The sequence below is a fragment of the Sycon ciliatum genome, chromosome 2 (genome assembly GCF_964019385.1).
Source record: "Sycon ciliatum chromosome 2, ocSycCili1.1, whole genome shotgun sequence".
NCBI lineage: Eukaryota > Metazoa > Porifera > Calcarea > Leucosolenida > Sycettidae > Sycon > Sycon ciliatum.
Genome location: NC_088644.1, coordinates 23,352,155 through 23,367,150, shown reverse-complemented (window position 1 = coordinate 23,367,150; position 14,996 = coordinate 23,352,155). Strand labels below are relative to the sequence as shown.

The following is a 14,996-nucleotide window of genomic DNA, read 5'->3' as shown; positions in this document are numbered from 1 at the left end:
ATGAAAAACGTAAAATGTTTGGCACCTATGAAGTCAGGGGATGGCCCACGCCTGGTAAAAAAACAATGAGGAGTTAAATACAAAGAAAACGAACTGAAAATACAAAAGTAAATGAAACACCATTACCAAAGAAACTGTACTGTATCATGTCACTGCATCTACGATGTGCAAATCAGGGAATAGTACGTATTTTACTACTCCCCGGTGCGAATGCACCGAACGTACACAAGTGCACGTTCGCCACGGAAAAGAACCTTTATGGCACATTTATGGCATGCCAGGGGTCAAAGGTCAAACTCTGGGGGGTCCCGCGGGCCAGACCAAGCACGACCGACACAGTGTGCCTTATTTGGCCCAAAGGTCAAAGGTCAAAAAGTGGGCCAGAACCCGCCCCGCACTTACTACTTCCCACTGCCTCCTCCTGATCCTCCGCCATCGGTTCTTGCGGCGGTGGAGCTTGCCAGTGGCAGACCGCGAGCAACACTGACAGCTGCATTAAGGTGGCAGTTCCCCTTTTCCGTATACTACACTCTTTGGACCAGAAGTCATGAACAGCTAGGAATATCCAAACCAAACTTGGCAGTGATGTTGAGGGTGTTCATACCTAGGTTCAGAATCATTTTCACACATCTCACATATCTTGAAGTGCCGAACTTGCTCTCAGCCAAAATGCGTTCATATCGCACGTACAGGGCAAGGATTGAGCCAAAAAAGAACAGAGGCTAATGGTGCCCAGCAGTATAAATTTGCTCAGAACTCATGCAGACTAACAGCTCGAGGTGCTAAACTAGACTAAACCTTGTAAACATATGTACAGTGGAGCATTGTGATTTTCAGTTTTACAGATCAGAAACGCGATGTTTACAGATAATTCAGAGACATGCCAGTTGGAAGAACCTCGCTGGGATATTGACAGTTCTGTTTAGTTTAGCACCTAGCAAATTTCATGTAGATGTGAATAATGCCCAAGATTATGATTCTATGACAAGTAAGCCCTGAGATATGTTGGCTCAAACTTGTCGGAGTCTATGAAAAAGAGGGTCAAATTCATGAAAAAGTACACTCCAGTTTCACCTTTCAAAAGCCACCAGCAGCATATGTTTCTTCTTCCTTGTGCTGTGCCTGATCCAGAAACCCTTTCTTCACTGCTCTGCAATGCTTACTTGCCTTTTGCTCCTCTTCTGACGACTTTCTACGCTTGTGGTACAGCTTTCCTCTTGAAAGACACCTAGATTTCTCTCCAACGACGGACTAACAGTGCATCCCATACGCTGTACCACTTCGGCAAGCTCACTGTGGACTTCATTGAACACAATCACTGCCAGGAACACAGCAGTCTCAACAGTTATGGAGCTACAGAACGATTCCTTTGGACAGAGATGTCAAATAGTGCCATTGAGTGCTTCATTGGCATTCTGTGTGGCACGGCGAACACAGCCCTGTAGGAGGGATTTGTCGGCAAGATGGACATATACAGGTTTAATTTCTTCAAAGACTGCAACAGGGATAGTGTTGTTCGACGATGAAGAAACTGCCACAGAAACATTGCCATATCCACACTTCTATTGCTGCCACCTGCACCATGAGTCCTTCCGGGCAGAACTGATTGCATTTCTCGGCATCCTTGGACTGTACGTTGTGGCAAACAGATGCCCAAATAACACGGGCCATCGCTGTGACGAAGCCTGCAATCTTGCAGATAGAATTTCCAAAATAGTTCCGCAGGGAGTCTCCTTCCTTGTGCAGAAAGTACAATAGCGGGTCAACACTTCCACGTCCACAAATTTTTGCGTCTCCCAAGCAATCACAGTCTGCATGCCATATAAGGAGATGTATCCTCGTCGTATCCATGTTCCGTCCGTTGTCACGGCGATTTCGGCTGGTGATTCCTCCCCGGCTGCAACTTGCTGTGTGAACACAATTTCAGCAGCATTTTTCATGCTCAAACTTGCACTAGCTTTAGCAGCTTGGTGAAGATTCTTCACGAGGCGCTGGTAGTTCTTCTTTCAACCGGCGCTGGCAAATCGAGGAATGCACACAATTTCCGTAAATCCTCGCGGCCTCGTTCAAGCAGGCGCATAGCCAGTACGCTCTTTCTATTCAATTCAAAATAACTGGATATCTTTCCCACTGCGGGCGGTGAAGCAACAGAAGTGCAGTAGTTGCATGCAACTTCAATTATGGAGACTAGGCCAGCTCTTTACATTTTCTGCAAACTGCTATTGTGGACAATAAATTCTGCAATTAAATTTAATTTCTGCAAACTAAAATTCCAGTTGTCAGAATCCAGGACTTCATCACTCTCCTCACTCGAGCCTTCATTGGTGTCACCAGCGCTCTCAGTATCCTCATCTGCAAGTAAGTTCAGATCGCCAGCCAAGGGTTCGCAGCTACGAGACGTGTCAGGTACTCCCAATTGCTCAGAGTCACTTTCAGTTTGAGCACGAGATGCAGACTCGTTTTCTTGCTCCAGATCTCTGCGCTTGGAGCTCTGGAACTGGTTTCCGTAGAAAACACGCTTCTTGGCTCTGTAGTTAGCGGACTATCTCCTCTTATTGCCAATGACCAGAAGACAACAGCTACAGAGAACAGCGAACACGCCAATTTCCAACTTTTCTGTACTTCCTTTGACGCGGATTTGCATTTTTTTGTTCGTGCTGACACCGTGACCGTACGGTGCTGACTGCATGCAGAGCTGAGTAGATGTACGGGTCGGTACGGGGTACAACTACAAGCCAACACGCGTACACGGCACACACACACAATTTCACAAAGAGCTGGCGCTCTTGGCACCCTCCGCGATCCACGCAGTGAACCGGAACGAAGATTGATCGCGCTTGCGAACTGCATTCATAGTGGAGATCAGCTGATTTTTTACAAATTCGCAGTGGGAGTTGGTTTGAATTTTTAAAATTTCCCAACCGTCGTGTTGTTTACCGCATAAAAAATTACACCAGCGGAAAGTTCATCACTTCAGGAGGAAAATGAGCCGGATATGGCCTCATTCTGACAACTTTCGTTTTTTGCTCCTTTTTTTGGACCCAAAAGGGGATCTGCCACCTTAACACTACAAATGCCGACTCAAAAAGACCCACCTTGCATATCAGTAACTCCCACACCAACACCAACAACGCAATCTACAGCAACCACAACTAATCCACCATCCAAGCCCATAATTGAAAGACCAAGACGATCAACAGCCAACTACAACAGAAGCTACGCACTCAGCGGACGAAGGCGAAAGGAGGGACGTGATAGCAGGGGGACGGCCGAGTTGAGTTCAATGGACCCGGTCAGGCGTGATGGACGAGACAGAGAGAGTACAGAGGAAGCGAAGGATGGAACGGACGGCGGAGGGAGCAGTGGGTCGGAGAGCAGTGATGGGAGTGATGGTGAGAGTGCCGGTGAGAGTGTTAGTGTTGTGCGTAGGTTTCGTGGTAGCAAGTCTTCAGTGTACAATCATCTGCTGGCTAGTCCTGATTGTTGCGGTGCGTATTCCGACTCTTCGTTCACTGTATTGTGCCGTGGTCGTCATGGTTATGGACTACAGTTAAAAGTGTTGGAAGCTATCTATCAGCGTCTGTACAAGCCTAATTTGTGTGTACAGAAAGATAGTATAATTGGGTTGAAATTGTTCAAGTAACGTGTCGTGTTTAGTGCGGCCAAGCTTGGCCGTTAATGTTCTAGGTGTAATGTACTGCTGTTATGTGTTATCACGTTGTCTTTCCTTCCTTTCTCCTTTGTTCATTTCTCGCTTTGATTGTTAAAATTCACACTTGTAAATTTCACTGTTGTTGCTCTTAGTGTTATTTCTCTAACTTAGATTTTCTATAACAGTTCAATTTTTGTTTCAGTGTCCTTTAGTACAACGACGATTCCTGATGAGTGTTGTACGAAAACTAGTTTGAATCCCTTTCTTTCTCTACACAATTTCTTTACATTTTTCATCGTTTTATTGCACATTGTCTCCACAGTTTTACAATACATGAATACAGTGTACTCAAATGTCGATCCAGCTTGTATTACTGATTGCGGTTATCAAATAATAATAATAATAATTTGGAAAGGATTGGGAGAACTTCATATTCAAAGGATCAGTCGGGGAAGTGAACTGCCTGAAAAGAGAAAAAAACGCCAGACCCACCAGGACTCGAACCTGGGACCCTGCTTGTCATGAGCAATGCTCTAACCACTGAGCTATGGGACCAGGCTGAACCTAGAAGGCGCTGACAAGTTTTTCACTGTCAGCGCCTTCTAGGTTCAGCCTGGTCCCATAGCTCAGTGGTTAGAGCATTGCTCATGACAAGCAGGGTCCCAGGTTCGAGTCCTGGTGGGTCTGGCGTTTTTTTCTCTTTTCAGGCAGTTCACTTCCCCGACTGATCCTTTGAATATGAAGTTCTCCCAATCCTTTCCAAATTTAATCACTTTCTTTCACCTCTGGTAGTTTCCAGAAACTGACCGTGGTTGGTCCCCTGGGGGAGGGAAAAAGACCCAAGTGCCATCAGTATGTGTGGCACGTGTTGTGAGCTGCCTTTGGAGTGAAAAACTTGTCAGCGTCTTCTAGGTTCAGCCTGGTCCCATAGCTCAGTGGTTAGAGCATTGCTCATGACAAGCAGGGTCCCAGGTTCGAGTCTTGGTGGGTCTGGCGTTTTTTTTCTCTTTTCAGGCAGTTCACTTCCCCGACTGATCCTTTGAATATGAAGTTCTCCCAATCCTTTCCAAATTTAATCACTTTCTTTCACCTCTGGTAGTTTCCAGAAACTGACCGTGGTTGGTCCCCTGGGGGAGGGAAAAAGACCCAAGTGCCATCAGTATGTGTGGCACGTGTTGTGAGCTGCCTTTGGAGTGAAAAACTTGTCAGCGCCTTCTAGGTTCAGCCTGGTCCCATAGCTCAGTGGTTAGAGCATTGCTCATGACAAGCAGGGTCCCAGGTTCGAGTCTTGGTGGGTCTGGCGTTTTTTTTCTCTTTTCAGGCAGTTCACTTCCCCGACTGATCCTTTGAATATGAAGTTCTCCCAATCCTTTCCAAATTTAATCACTTTCTTTCACCTCTGGTAGTTTCCAGAAACTGACCGTGGTTGGTCCCCTGGGGGAGGGAAAAAGACCCAAGTGCCATCAGTATGTGTGGCACGTGTTGTGAGCTGCCTTTGGAGTGAAAAACTTGTCAGCGCCTTCTAGGTTCAGCCTGGTCCCATAGCTCAGTGGTTAGAGCATTGCTCATGACAAGCAGGGTCCCAGGTTCGAGTCCTGGTGGGTCTGGCGTTTTTTTCTCTTTTCAGGCAGTTCACTTCCCCGACTGATCCTTTGAATATGAAGTTCTCCCAATCCTTTCCAAATTTAATCACTTTCTTTCACCTCTGGTAGTTTCCAGAAACTGACCGTGGTTGGTCCCCTGGGGGAGGGAAAAAGACCCAAGTGCCATCAGTATGTGTGGCACGTGTTGTGAGCTGCCTTTGGAGTGAAAAACTTGTCAGCGCCTTCTAGGTTCAGCCTGGTCCCATAGCACAGTGGTTAGAGCATTGCTCATGACAAGCAGGGTCCCAGGTTCGAGTCCTGGTGGGTCTGGCGGTTTTTTAGCTATGCCGACTCCGCTAGCAAGTGATGGGTCCTCCGTCCAGTTGGTGGGGCCACACCTCAGCCATACTATTCCGCATGTGTTTTGATTTTTTTAATATTAGATATAAATTGAATGCACCAAATTTTCGGGCATGGCCCATCTTCAGGGTGAAAAAGAAAACCATTCAACTAAAGCCAACAAAAACTGAAACGAGTATATATGCTGTGTGGTGCGGTAGTGCTGGAAATCTTTGTATGTGTGAAGGGTAGCAGCAATGGTGAAGTGTGTTGGTAAAAAGGGAAGGAGCGAAAGAGACCAGTGGAGAGCTGTGTCTGTAAGTGTGAATATGTGTTAGTGCGATGTGAAGGGAAAGCACGAGAAGTGTGGTTACCAGCAGCAATGGTGAAGTGTGTTGGTAGAAAGTGAAGGAGCCAAGTGGAGAGCTGTGTCTGTAAGTGTGAATATGTGTTAGTGACATGGAGAATAGAATGCAAAGCATCAATGTAGTTGGGTCCATGGGTGTGAAGACAAAGATGACGACAACTATTTGCTAAGCACTATATAACCATATAACCATAATGTGGAAGTACGTTATTATTGTTGAAAGCACTAGGTGATCTGCACTCTACAATGTGACCTGTGCGATTATATCGTTGAATGATTGCCTGTTCCGAGCCACCAAACGCAGTGTCTCCAGGTCCTTCAGACTCCGGAGACGCATGGACGTTGCCTTAGCTAATTCGTTGTCTATCACCACTGGTAGGGTGATGCGCGGGCGTCCGAGCCAGCCCCGATTCTGTCGCTGGAAATACGCTGTCATGCTCACCTGCGCTGGAGTTGCTTCAGGGAGGCGTAGAACATGACCAAACAGTTTCCACCGTGCTCTTCTGCTTAGTACGGATATTGGCTCGGCATTGCAGCGGGCATATAGGTCTGTGTTGGAGATAATTTCCGGGTAAGATATCCCTAATAGACGGCGGAGCTGCTTTCTGTGGAACGCATCCATTGCTGTAGCATCCCGGGATGAAAGCACCCACACGCCGCAGTTGTAGGTCAAAATAGATAGCACAAATGCATCAAACAACCTCAGGCGGGTTGCTTCTGAGATAACTTGTCTCCGCATCCACAGGTTGACAAGTGTGTTGAAGGCAGCTGCGGCTTGCTGGCGCCGGCGCTTGAGGTCTTCTGTGACTCCGTACAGTGAACCAAGCAACCGGGTGGACCTCCATCGTTCCTCACCTCTTCTTGCAACATCCTCTTCTTGGTATAGATGGGTCCACTCGGTCTTGGTAGGGTTGATGTTGAGGTTCCACTCTTTCAACACTACCTCTGCCTCTGTTAGTGCGCACGCTAGATGTTGACGGTCCGTGGAGTACAGGTTAACGTCGTCCATGTATGCTGTTTCGCAAGGTATGGACATATCGACAGTCGTGTAGGCTGTCCCTCCAATATTCAGTATGGCAGGTCTTGGCGATATCCTGGGACGCAGGCAACGCATTGTCGCTTCGAGATAACAGGTGAATAGCACCGGCGACAAACTATCTCCTTGTGGGATGCCTATTGATGTTGGAAATTCTCAATCCTTTCCAAATTTAATCACTTTCTTTCACCTCTGGTAGTTTCCAGAAACTGACCGTGGTTGGTCCCCTGGGGGAGGGAAAAAGACCCAAGTGCCATCAGTATGTGTGGCACGTGTTGTGAGCTGCCTTTGGAGTGAAAAACTTGTCAGCGCCTTCTAGGTTCAGCCTGGTCCCATAGCACAGTGGTTAGAGCATTGCTCATGACAAGCAGGGTCCCAGGTTCGAGTCCTGGTGGGTCTGGCGGTTTTTTAGCTATGCCGACTCCGCTAGCAAGTGATGGGTCCTCCGTCCAGTTGGTGGGGCCACACCTCAGCCATACTATTCCGCATGTGTTTTGATTTTTTTAATATTAGATATAAATTGAATGCACCAAATTTTCGGGCATGGCCCATCTTCAGGGTGAAAAAGAAAACCATTCAACTAAAGCCAACAAAAACTGAAACGAGTATATATGCTGTGTGGTGCGGTAGTGCTGGAAATCTTTGTATGTGTGAAGGGTAGCAGCAATGGTGAAGTGTGTTGGTAAAAAGGGAAGGAGCGAAAGAGACCAGTGGAGAGCTGTGTCTGTAAGTGTGAATATGTGTTAGTGCGATGTGAAGGGAAAGCACGAGAAGTGTGGTTACCAGCAGCAATGGTGAAGTGTGTTGGTAGAAAGTGAAGGAGCCAAGTGGAGAGCTGTGTCTGTAAGTGTGAATATGTGTTAGTGACATGGAGAATAGAATGCAAAGCATCAATGTAGTTGGGTCCATGGGTGTGAAGACAAAGATGACGACAACTATTTGCTAAGCACTATATAACCATATAACCATAATGTGGAAGTACGTTATTATTGTTGAAAGCACTAGGTGATCTGCACTCTACAATGTGACCTGTGCGATTATATCGTTGAATGATTGCCTGTTCCGAGCCACCAAACGCAGTGTCTCCAGGTCCTTCAGACTCCGGAGACGCATGGACGTTGCCTTAGCTAATTCGTTGTCTATCACCACTGGTAGGGTGATGCGCGGGCGTCCGAGCCAGCCCCGATTCTGTCGCTGGAAATACGCTGTCATGCTCACCTGCGCTGGAGTTGCTTCAGGGAGGCGTAGAACATGACCAAACAGTTTCCACCGTGCTCTTCTGCTTAGTACGGATATTGGCTCGGCATTGCAGCGGGCATATAGGTCTGTGTTGGAGATAATTTCCGGGTAAGATATCCCTAATAGACGGCGGAGCTGCTTTCTGTGGAACGCATCCATTGCTGTAGCATCCCGGGATGAAAGCACCCACACGCCGCAGTTGTAGGTCAAAATAGATAGCACAAATGCATCAAACAACCTCAGGCGGGTTGCTTCTGAGATAACTTGTCTCCGCATCCACAGGTTGACAAGTGTGTTGAAGGCAGCTGCGGCTTGCTGGCGCCGGCGCTTGAGGTCTTCTGTGACTCCGTACAGTGAACCAAGCAACCGGGTGGACCTCCATCGTTCCTCACCTCTTCTTGCAACATCCTCTTCTTGGTATAGATGGGTCCACTCGGTCTTGGTAGGGTTGATGTTGAGGTTCCACTCTTTGAACACTACCTCTGCCTCTGTTAGTGCGCACGCTAGATGTTGACGGTCCGTGGAGTACAGGTTAACGTCGTCCATGTATGCTGTTTCGCAAGGTATGGACATATCGACAGTCGTGTAGGCTGTCCCTCCAATATTCAGTATGGCAGGTCTTGGCGATATCCTGGGACGCAGGCAACGCATTGTCGCTTCGAGATAACAGGTGAATAGCACCGGCGACAAACTATCTCCTTGTGGGATGCCTATTGATGTTGGAAATTCTGCCGAGAGCGCATTCTTTATCTTCACTCTTAGCCTTGTGTTGTGCAACAACATCTCCACCATTCGTACCTCATCTGTGTTAACTATTTGTTTCATTACCTCCACCAATCTTCCCCGCTGCACTGTGTCGAACGCCTTGCTCATATCCATTCCGAGGACCGTACATTGCCACTTGAAACGTTCAGCCTTGGCTGCCAGCCACCGGCCACACCAGACAATATCCGCGGTACTCCGACCCGGACGGGAAGCGCTCTGGGTTGGAGATAGGTAGGAGTCAATCTTTGGCATAATCCTGCGAAGTGTGATTGTTGACAGGCATTTGCGTATAGAGTTCAAGAGTATTATTGGCCTGATACTGGTTAGCGGCCCTCTGGGTTTCCCTGGTTTCGGGAGCGGGATTAGTGTTCCACATCCAAGATCCATTCCACTGCCATCCGCAAAACATTGGTTTAGAATGGCAGCGATCTCATGTGCGACCCTCTCACCAGCATGCTTGAACAGGTCCCCGGGGATGCCATCCGGCCCAGCTGCCCTCTGCGATTTCAGTAATCTAATTGCCAGGGCAACCTCCGCAGCGCTGATCCTATCTTCAAGATACTTCGAGCCCAGCGGTCTCAGAATATCATTTACTGCGGATGGATCCCGAAACTGCTGCCTGAAGTGGTCAGCTACCTTCTCTGCCGCTTCTTTATCGTTGGCGATTATCCGTCCAAGAGCGTCATGAACAACCAATGGCGCGGGAGACTGCCGCCGCAGCAAAGAGGCTGCTTGGAAGACCCTTGCATTGTTTTTCAGCTTCTCTACTTCTTGAGCGAAGGAGTCCAGGCGGGCTTCAGAGTTGTTCCGGGCGATATCTCGTATCTGGTGTAATATCTGATTCCGATCGCGTTTCAGTGATTTCCTCCCGTCTGGGCATTTTGTCGAGTCGATTTTTACCCGCAGTTCTTTTTGTTGGGCTGATAGAAGGGCTATGCCAGGATCATGGGCTTTTCGGCTACATTCGGCTCTCTTTTTATATCCAACTGTTTTTGTTGCAGCCGACTCCAGTGCGTCCCTCACACCTCCGAAACGTGCCTCAGCTGAAACAGTTCCCTGCTGCGTTTGTTGCGTTGCCAGTGCTTTGTCTACCTCCTCCTGGAATTGACTACAGACCTGGGGGTTCTGAGTAAACATCGAGGTGTTGAAGCTACGCTTAGTTGTCTGGTTTCCCTTCCGCCAGATTGGAAATAACGCACGAAGCTGCAGTGTGGCAATGACTATTCTGTGGTCCGTTGGTGTCTCGCAGCCTGCATAGCTACGTGCATTACACAGCAGTGGCTTGTGTTGCGTACGGCAAAGAACAAAATCGATCTGGTTGTAGACAGGTTGTGGGCCAACTTCTCCACTCCCAGGTCGCCGCCAACCCGTCCATGTAGTGCGGTGGCTCTGGCGGTGTTGAAAAGCTGTATTGGCCAAGAAGGCATCATTTTCAATTGACCATTCCAACATGTGTTGTCCGTTATCATTTCTGGCGCCTCTGCTGAAGGAGCCTAGCCATTTACTTTCATCAGCTCTCTTACGAATTCCAACTTTGCTGTTGAAGTCTCCAGCGATGAAGCATAGAACTCCGCTTCTCGTTGTATCTTTCCATACAGTCGACAAGGCGCTGTAGAACTCCTCTCTCAGCGATGGGTTCTCTTCACAGGAAACAGCGGTAGGGCCATAATTATGCACTTATGACACGTACCGTGTTGTGAGTTGGTTTACAATTACTATTATTTTTGTTGCAAGGGAAAACAAATTCCGCAACACCAATTCTCTCACCAACGCTCCAGTATCTTGACAGGAACGGGTCCAGACGAGGAGCGACGACAATGCCTACTCCTCGCTGATATCCATGGTCCTGAGCGAACGTTATGAGCCGGTACCCCAGCGGTAACACGGTACAATTTGCTTCACAAATTTTTGTTTCTTGGACTGCACAAACATCAACTCGATACCGCTTGAGGTCTCGTTCGAGCGAGTGCCTCTTCCATGGCGCAGTGAGTCCTCGTACGTTGAATGTAGCGACCCTAAACTCATTGTTTAGCCCAAACCGTTGTGCAGACTGTTGTGGAGGATCCGAGGAGGAACCTCCATCCATGGCCGTCACCCCATGGTCCAAAAATCCAGAAGAGAGTGCAGAAAGCCAAAGCGTACCAGTCTTTGGCCATCGAAAAAACATTCATTAGAGATGACATAGCTAGGTCTACTGATACCTTGGGCAAAGTACGGTCACAATTCCGGTGGCTGTATCGTCAAGCCCGTGCATTTCTCTCGGAGCATGACTTTCTCCGCTTTTCCATGCTCATTTCGGAGAACGATGATAAACTGCAGACCCGACTCATCGCTAAGTATTCAAAGAATATCAAATGGCTTAGGAACAAGCGTTTTGGTTCAATATCTATTAACACCAACATCATCATCAATCTCACAAACATTGAACTCACTACAGTACAGAAGGAATTACTTTCCAGAGGCATTGACTTCGGAATACCGCCAAAATCCAACATGAAAGAACAGGTCCTGGCCGACTTCGAGTTATTCTACCGCAAACTAGAAGAGTTTGTGCCGGTAACACAATCGAAGAAAGCGGTATGCACTGCTAACCTCCGTGCTATAGCAGAGGAACATGCCGAGCAGCCGGTGGATAGGAAAGCCTTTTCATTATCGAGAGAGCACATGAAAGCCCGGTCAGAAATGAAAGCGAACAAGGATATAGTCATCACGAGACCGGACAAAGGCCGCGCCACTGTAGTCATAAGTCGAATTGAATATAAGTCCAAAATGGCCAACATTTTGGATGACAGGACCAAATTTGAGTTGCTTGGCCCTGTATCAACGCACGATCGAACTCTAATCCGAGAAAAGCAACTAGTGAAATACCTGTAGACACTGAAAAACGCAAATGAAATATTCGCATCTGAATTTGCACGGATAAAGCCAATCGGTTCAGTGCGACCTAGGATGTATGGCTTGCCAAAAATTCACAAGCAATCTTGCCCGCTACGTCCGATACTCTCCATGACTGGCTCAGCGGAATACAGAATATCCAAATGGCTGTGTATGATGATCCAGCCAGTGCTGGATTTCTACTGTAAGCACAACGTCAAAGACACCTTCCAGTTTGTTGAAATCTTACATGAGAACCCAGTTCCATCTTCTGCGCACATGTGTTCCTTTGATGTTGTCAGTCTGTTTACAAACGTACCATTATCCGAGACAATCAATATCTGTGCTGAAACACTGTACCACAACAAGGAAATAAAAGATGTACCATGGCTGTCCGAAGCGGCTTTTCGCCGCTTGATGTTGATGGTTACGAGTGGTGTAGAGTTTTCATTTGACGACATCATGTATAAACAGACGGATGGCGTGGCTATGGGTTCTCCATTGGGTCCGGTCCTAGCCAATGTGTTTGTTGGGTACTGTGAATCGAAGATAGATAAGTGGCCGTACGTCAGGTTTGTGGATGACTCCTTCACGTACATGTACTTTGATTCGAGAGCAGACGCTGACGACTTTCTGCTGAAACTGAATACAATCCATCCTGCACTTAGATTTACGTGTGAACATGAAGAGTCCAATAAGCTATCGTTTCTGGATGTGTTAGTCGAAAAGACCCAGACTGGTGTATTGACTACAGTATACCGTAAACCCACTTTCACCGGGCAGTACATGATGTTTGACTCGTTCTGCTCTTCCCAGTACAAGTCAAACTTAGTTCGTAACCTTGTAAATAGGGCACAACGCATTTGTTCACCAACAAAGCTACAGCAGGAACTTGATTTTCTACGCTCCGTATTTGTGAAGAATGGCTACCCGCAGCAGCTCCTCGACAAACTTCTAACAACTACACCTATCGGACCGTTGCCGTGCCGCGTATTTCTTTGCTTGCCCTGGAAAGGGAAAGAATCGAAGGACACGGCCCGTGTGGTGAAATCCCTAGTGGAGAAAACCTACTTTGCCACCAATGTGGTTACCGTGTTCACTACGATCCGTTCGTTCACGATGTTGAAGGATGTCCTACCAACCCTACAATTGAGTCACCTCATTTACTACTTTGAATGCCGACAATGTGGTAGTCGGTATGTTGGTAAGACCCTTCAACATCTGTCCGAACGTATCAAACAACACGTGCCGCTCTCGCTATTGTCACAGGCGGCTAGGTCCTCCCGACCAAAGCGTGGCCGACCACGTAAGCACCCGACTCCACTGTCCGTTCCGGCAGAGGCTTCTGCTCCACAAACGGTGTCTCGGAAAAACCAACACAGCACGCAGAAATCGGGAACAAACTTTAATGTAAACAAAGACGAACACTGTGTCTTATCTTCATTATCAGCGAGTACCGGTACGTCGGACGCAGACAACCGCAACTCACCAAAGCTGAGAAGGAGCAAACGGCTGGCGGCAGCTCGGTTTGCAGAGGTGACTGGAAAGATGCATCGAAACTCTCCGGATATGGATGATGCCAGCGGAAGAGTTGACGACTGTCAGGTGTTTGGCAATGGCAAGGGAAGACCGGTCAGGAAGAGAACGCGACGGCAGCTGGAGGAGGAGTGTGGAAGCGACGTGTGCAGTGACGATGATGAACCCGGTGGTCAGTTGCTGGGAGTGCCGATGACAGGTGAAGGTGGCAGCGATGATGAAGAGGACGATGACGATGATGACGATGATGGTACAGATGGTGTGAAGGACGGTGGCGGTCAGAAACCAAGTGAAGGCGGAGGCGGTGAGAAGAAGAAGAATACATCGGCAATTAAATTGCATTTGTTGTCTAACCCCGTGTGTCGTGAAAGTTATGATGATTCTTGGTTCAGTGTTGTTCGTTCTGCAAGTACATGTAGTTTCAAGCAGTTGAAAGTTCTAGAAGCAGTCTACATTCGCATTCGTGATCCAAATCTTTGTAAACAAAAAGAAAATGTCACCGCACTTACGCTATTCCAGTAAATTCGCACTCACACACACTTGCACATGCATGTCCATTGTCACACTGCACTTGCTGAATTTCCTATCATTTCTCACCTCACCTATAGTTTATTAACTGTGCAAATTGTTCCTAGGTTTGTACTATATTTCTCACTATGCTTGTATCCTCGCTGTTCCACTCCAAGTGTATAAATCCCATTGTAGTTTCATCATTCTCTTTAGTCACGAATTCCATTGATAATTGTGACAAGAAAACTTTCTGGAATACATGATTCGTCCCCATGGTTGTGATATGAGTGCGCATTTAGTTATATTCATTGCATTATAATCTTTTTAGACAAAAATTATGCTAAGTTTATTAGGGCATAATACAGCTTTGTCAGAAAGCCCTGGAGCCGCGTGTGTGTATGCGTGGTTTATCAATCCTTTGTGTACAGCGTGAATACATAGTGGAACCGAGCATAATTCAGCATAATTCAGCATATTTGTTGGCATAATTCATTAATTGTGGCATAATCAAAAGCATAATTTGACGACTGGCCGAGCATAGTCCGCCAATGGCTACTTCGGGTAAGACTCATGCTATCGAAGATCAGCAAGTAACGTTAGTTAGTTAGTTTTGGAAGAAACATGACTAACTTGCTGGTCACGCGAGGTTCTACACAAAAGTAGCTTCATGGGAGCTCATTTTAGCTCCCTCCCTGGGATCTTATCTGATCTTGGTGGATGTACACACAGTACCCGATCCGGCCACTCGTAGAATCATTGCAGCTAAAAGCGGTCTATAAGTCAGTATAAGTCAAGATCAGTCCCGCCCGATCGCATTTTGACAAAAATTGAACTCGATATATAGCAGGGAGTCGTCAAATACCAGTATTTGACGACTCCCTATGTAAAAGCGCAGTACAGTCTGTCTACTTGTAGTATACAATAACGGCACGTCTCCGAGAGCTTTGTCCAAATATAAACGCACCGCGAACAATGCAGCCGGCCTGGTCCTCAAAAAGAATCCAAGCGCGTAGGGCCAGGGGGAACACTGTCTACGTCTGTAGGCGGAAAACAGCGTGCTATGAAAGCATAGACTACAAATTGTAGCTCAGCTTC

General features: G+C 47.4%; 1 protein-coding gene across 1 annotated transcript; it reads left to right on the top strand.

The window, feature by feature from the left end:
- Nucleotides 1-11,930: 11,930 nt before the first annotated feature.
- LOC135810444 (uncharacterized) lies at nt 11,931-14,334 on the top strand. Its single transcript, XM_065323937.1, has 2 exons — nt 11,931-13,314; nt 14,330-14,334. Exons 1-2 carry the CDS (start codon nt 11,931-11,933, stop codon nt 14,332-14,334), a joined length of 1,389 nt encoding a protein of 462 aa, XP_065180009.1.
- Nucleotides 14,335-14,996: the final 662 nt, after the last annotated feature.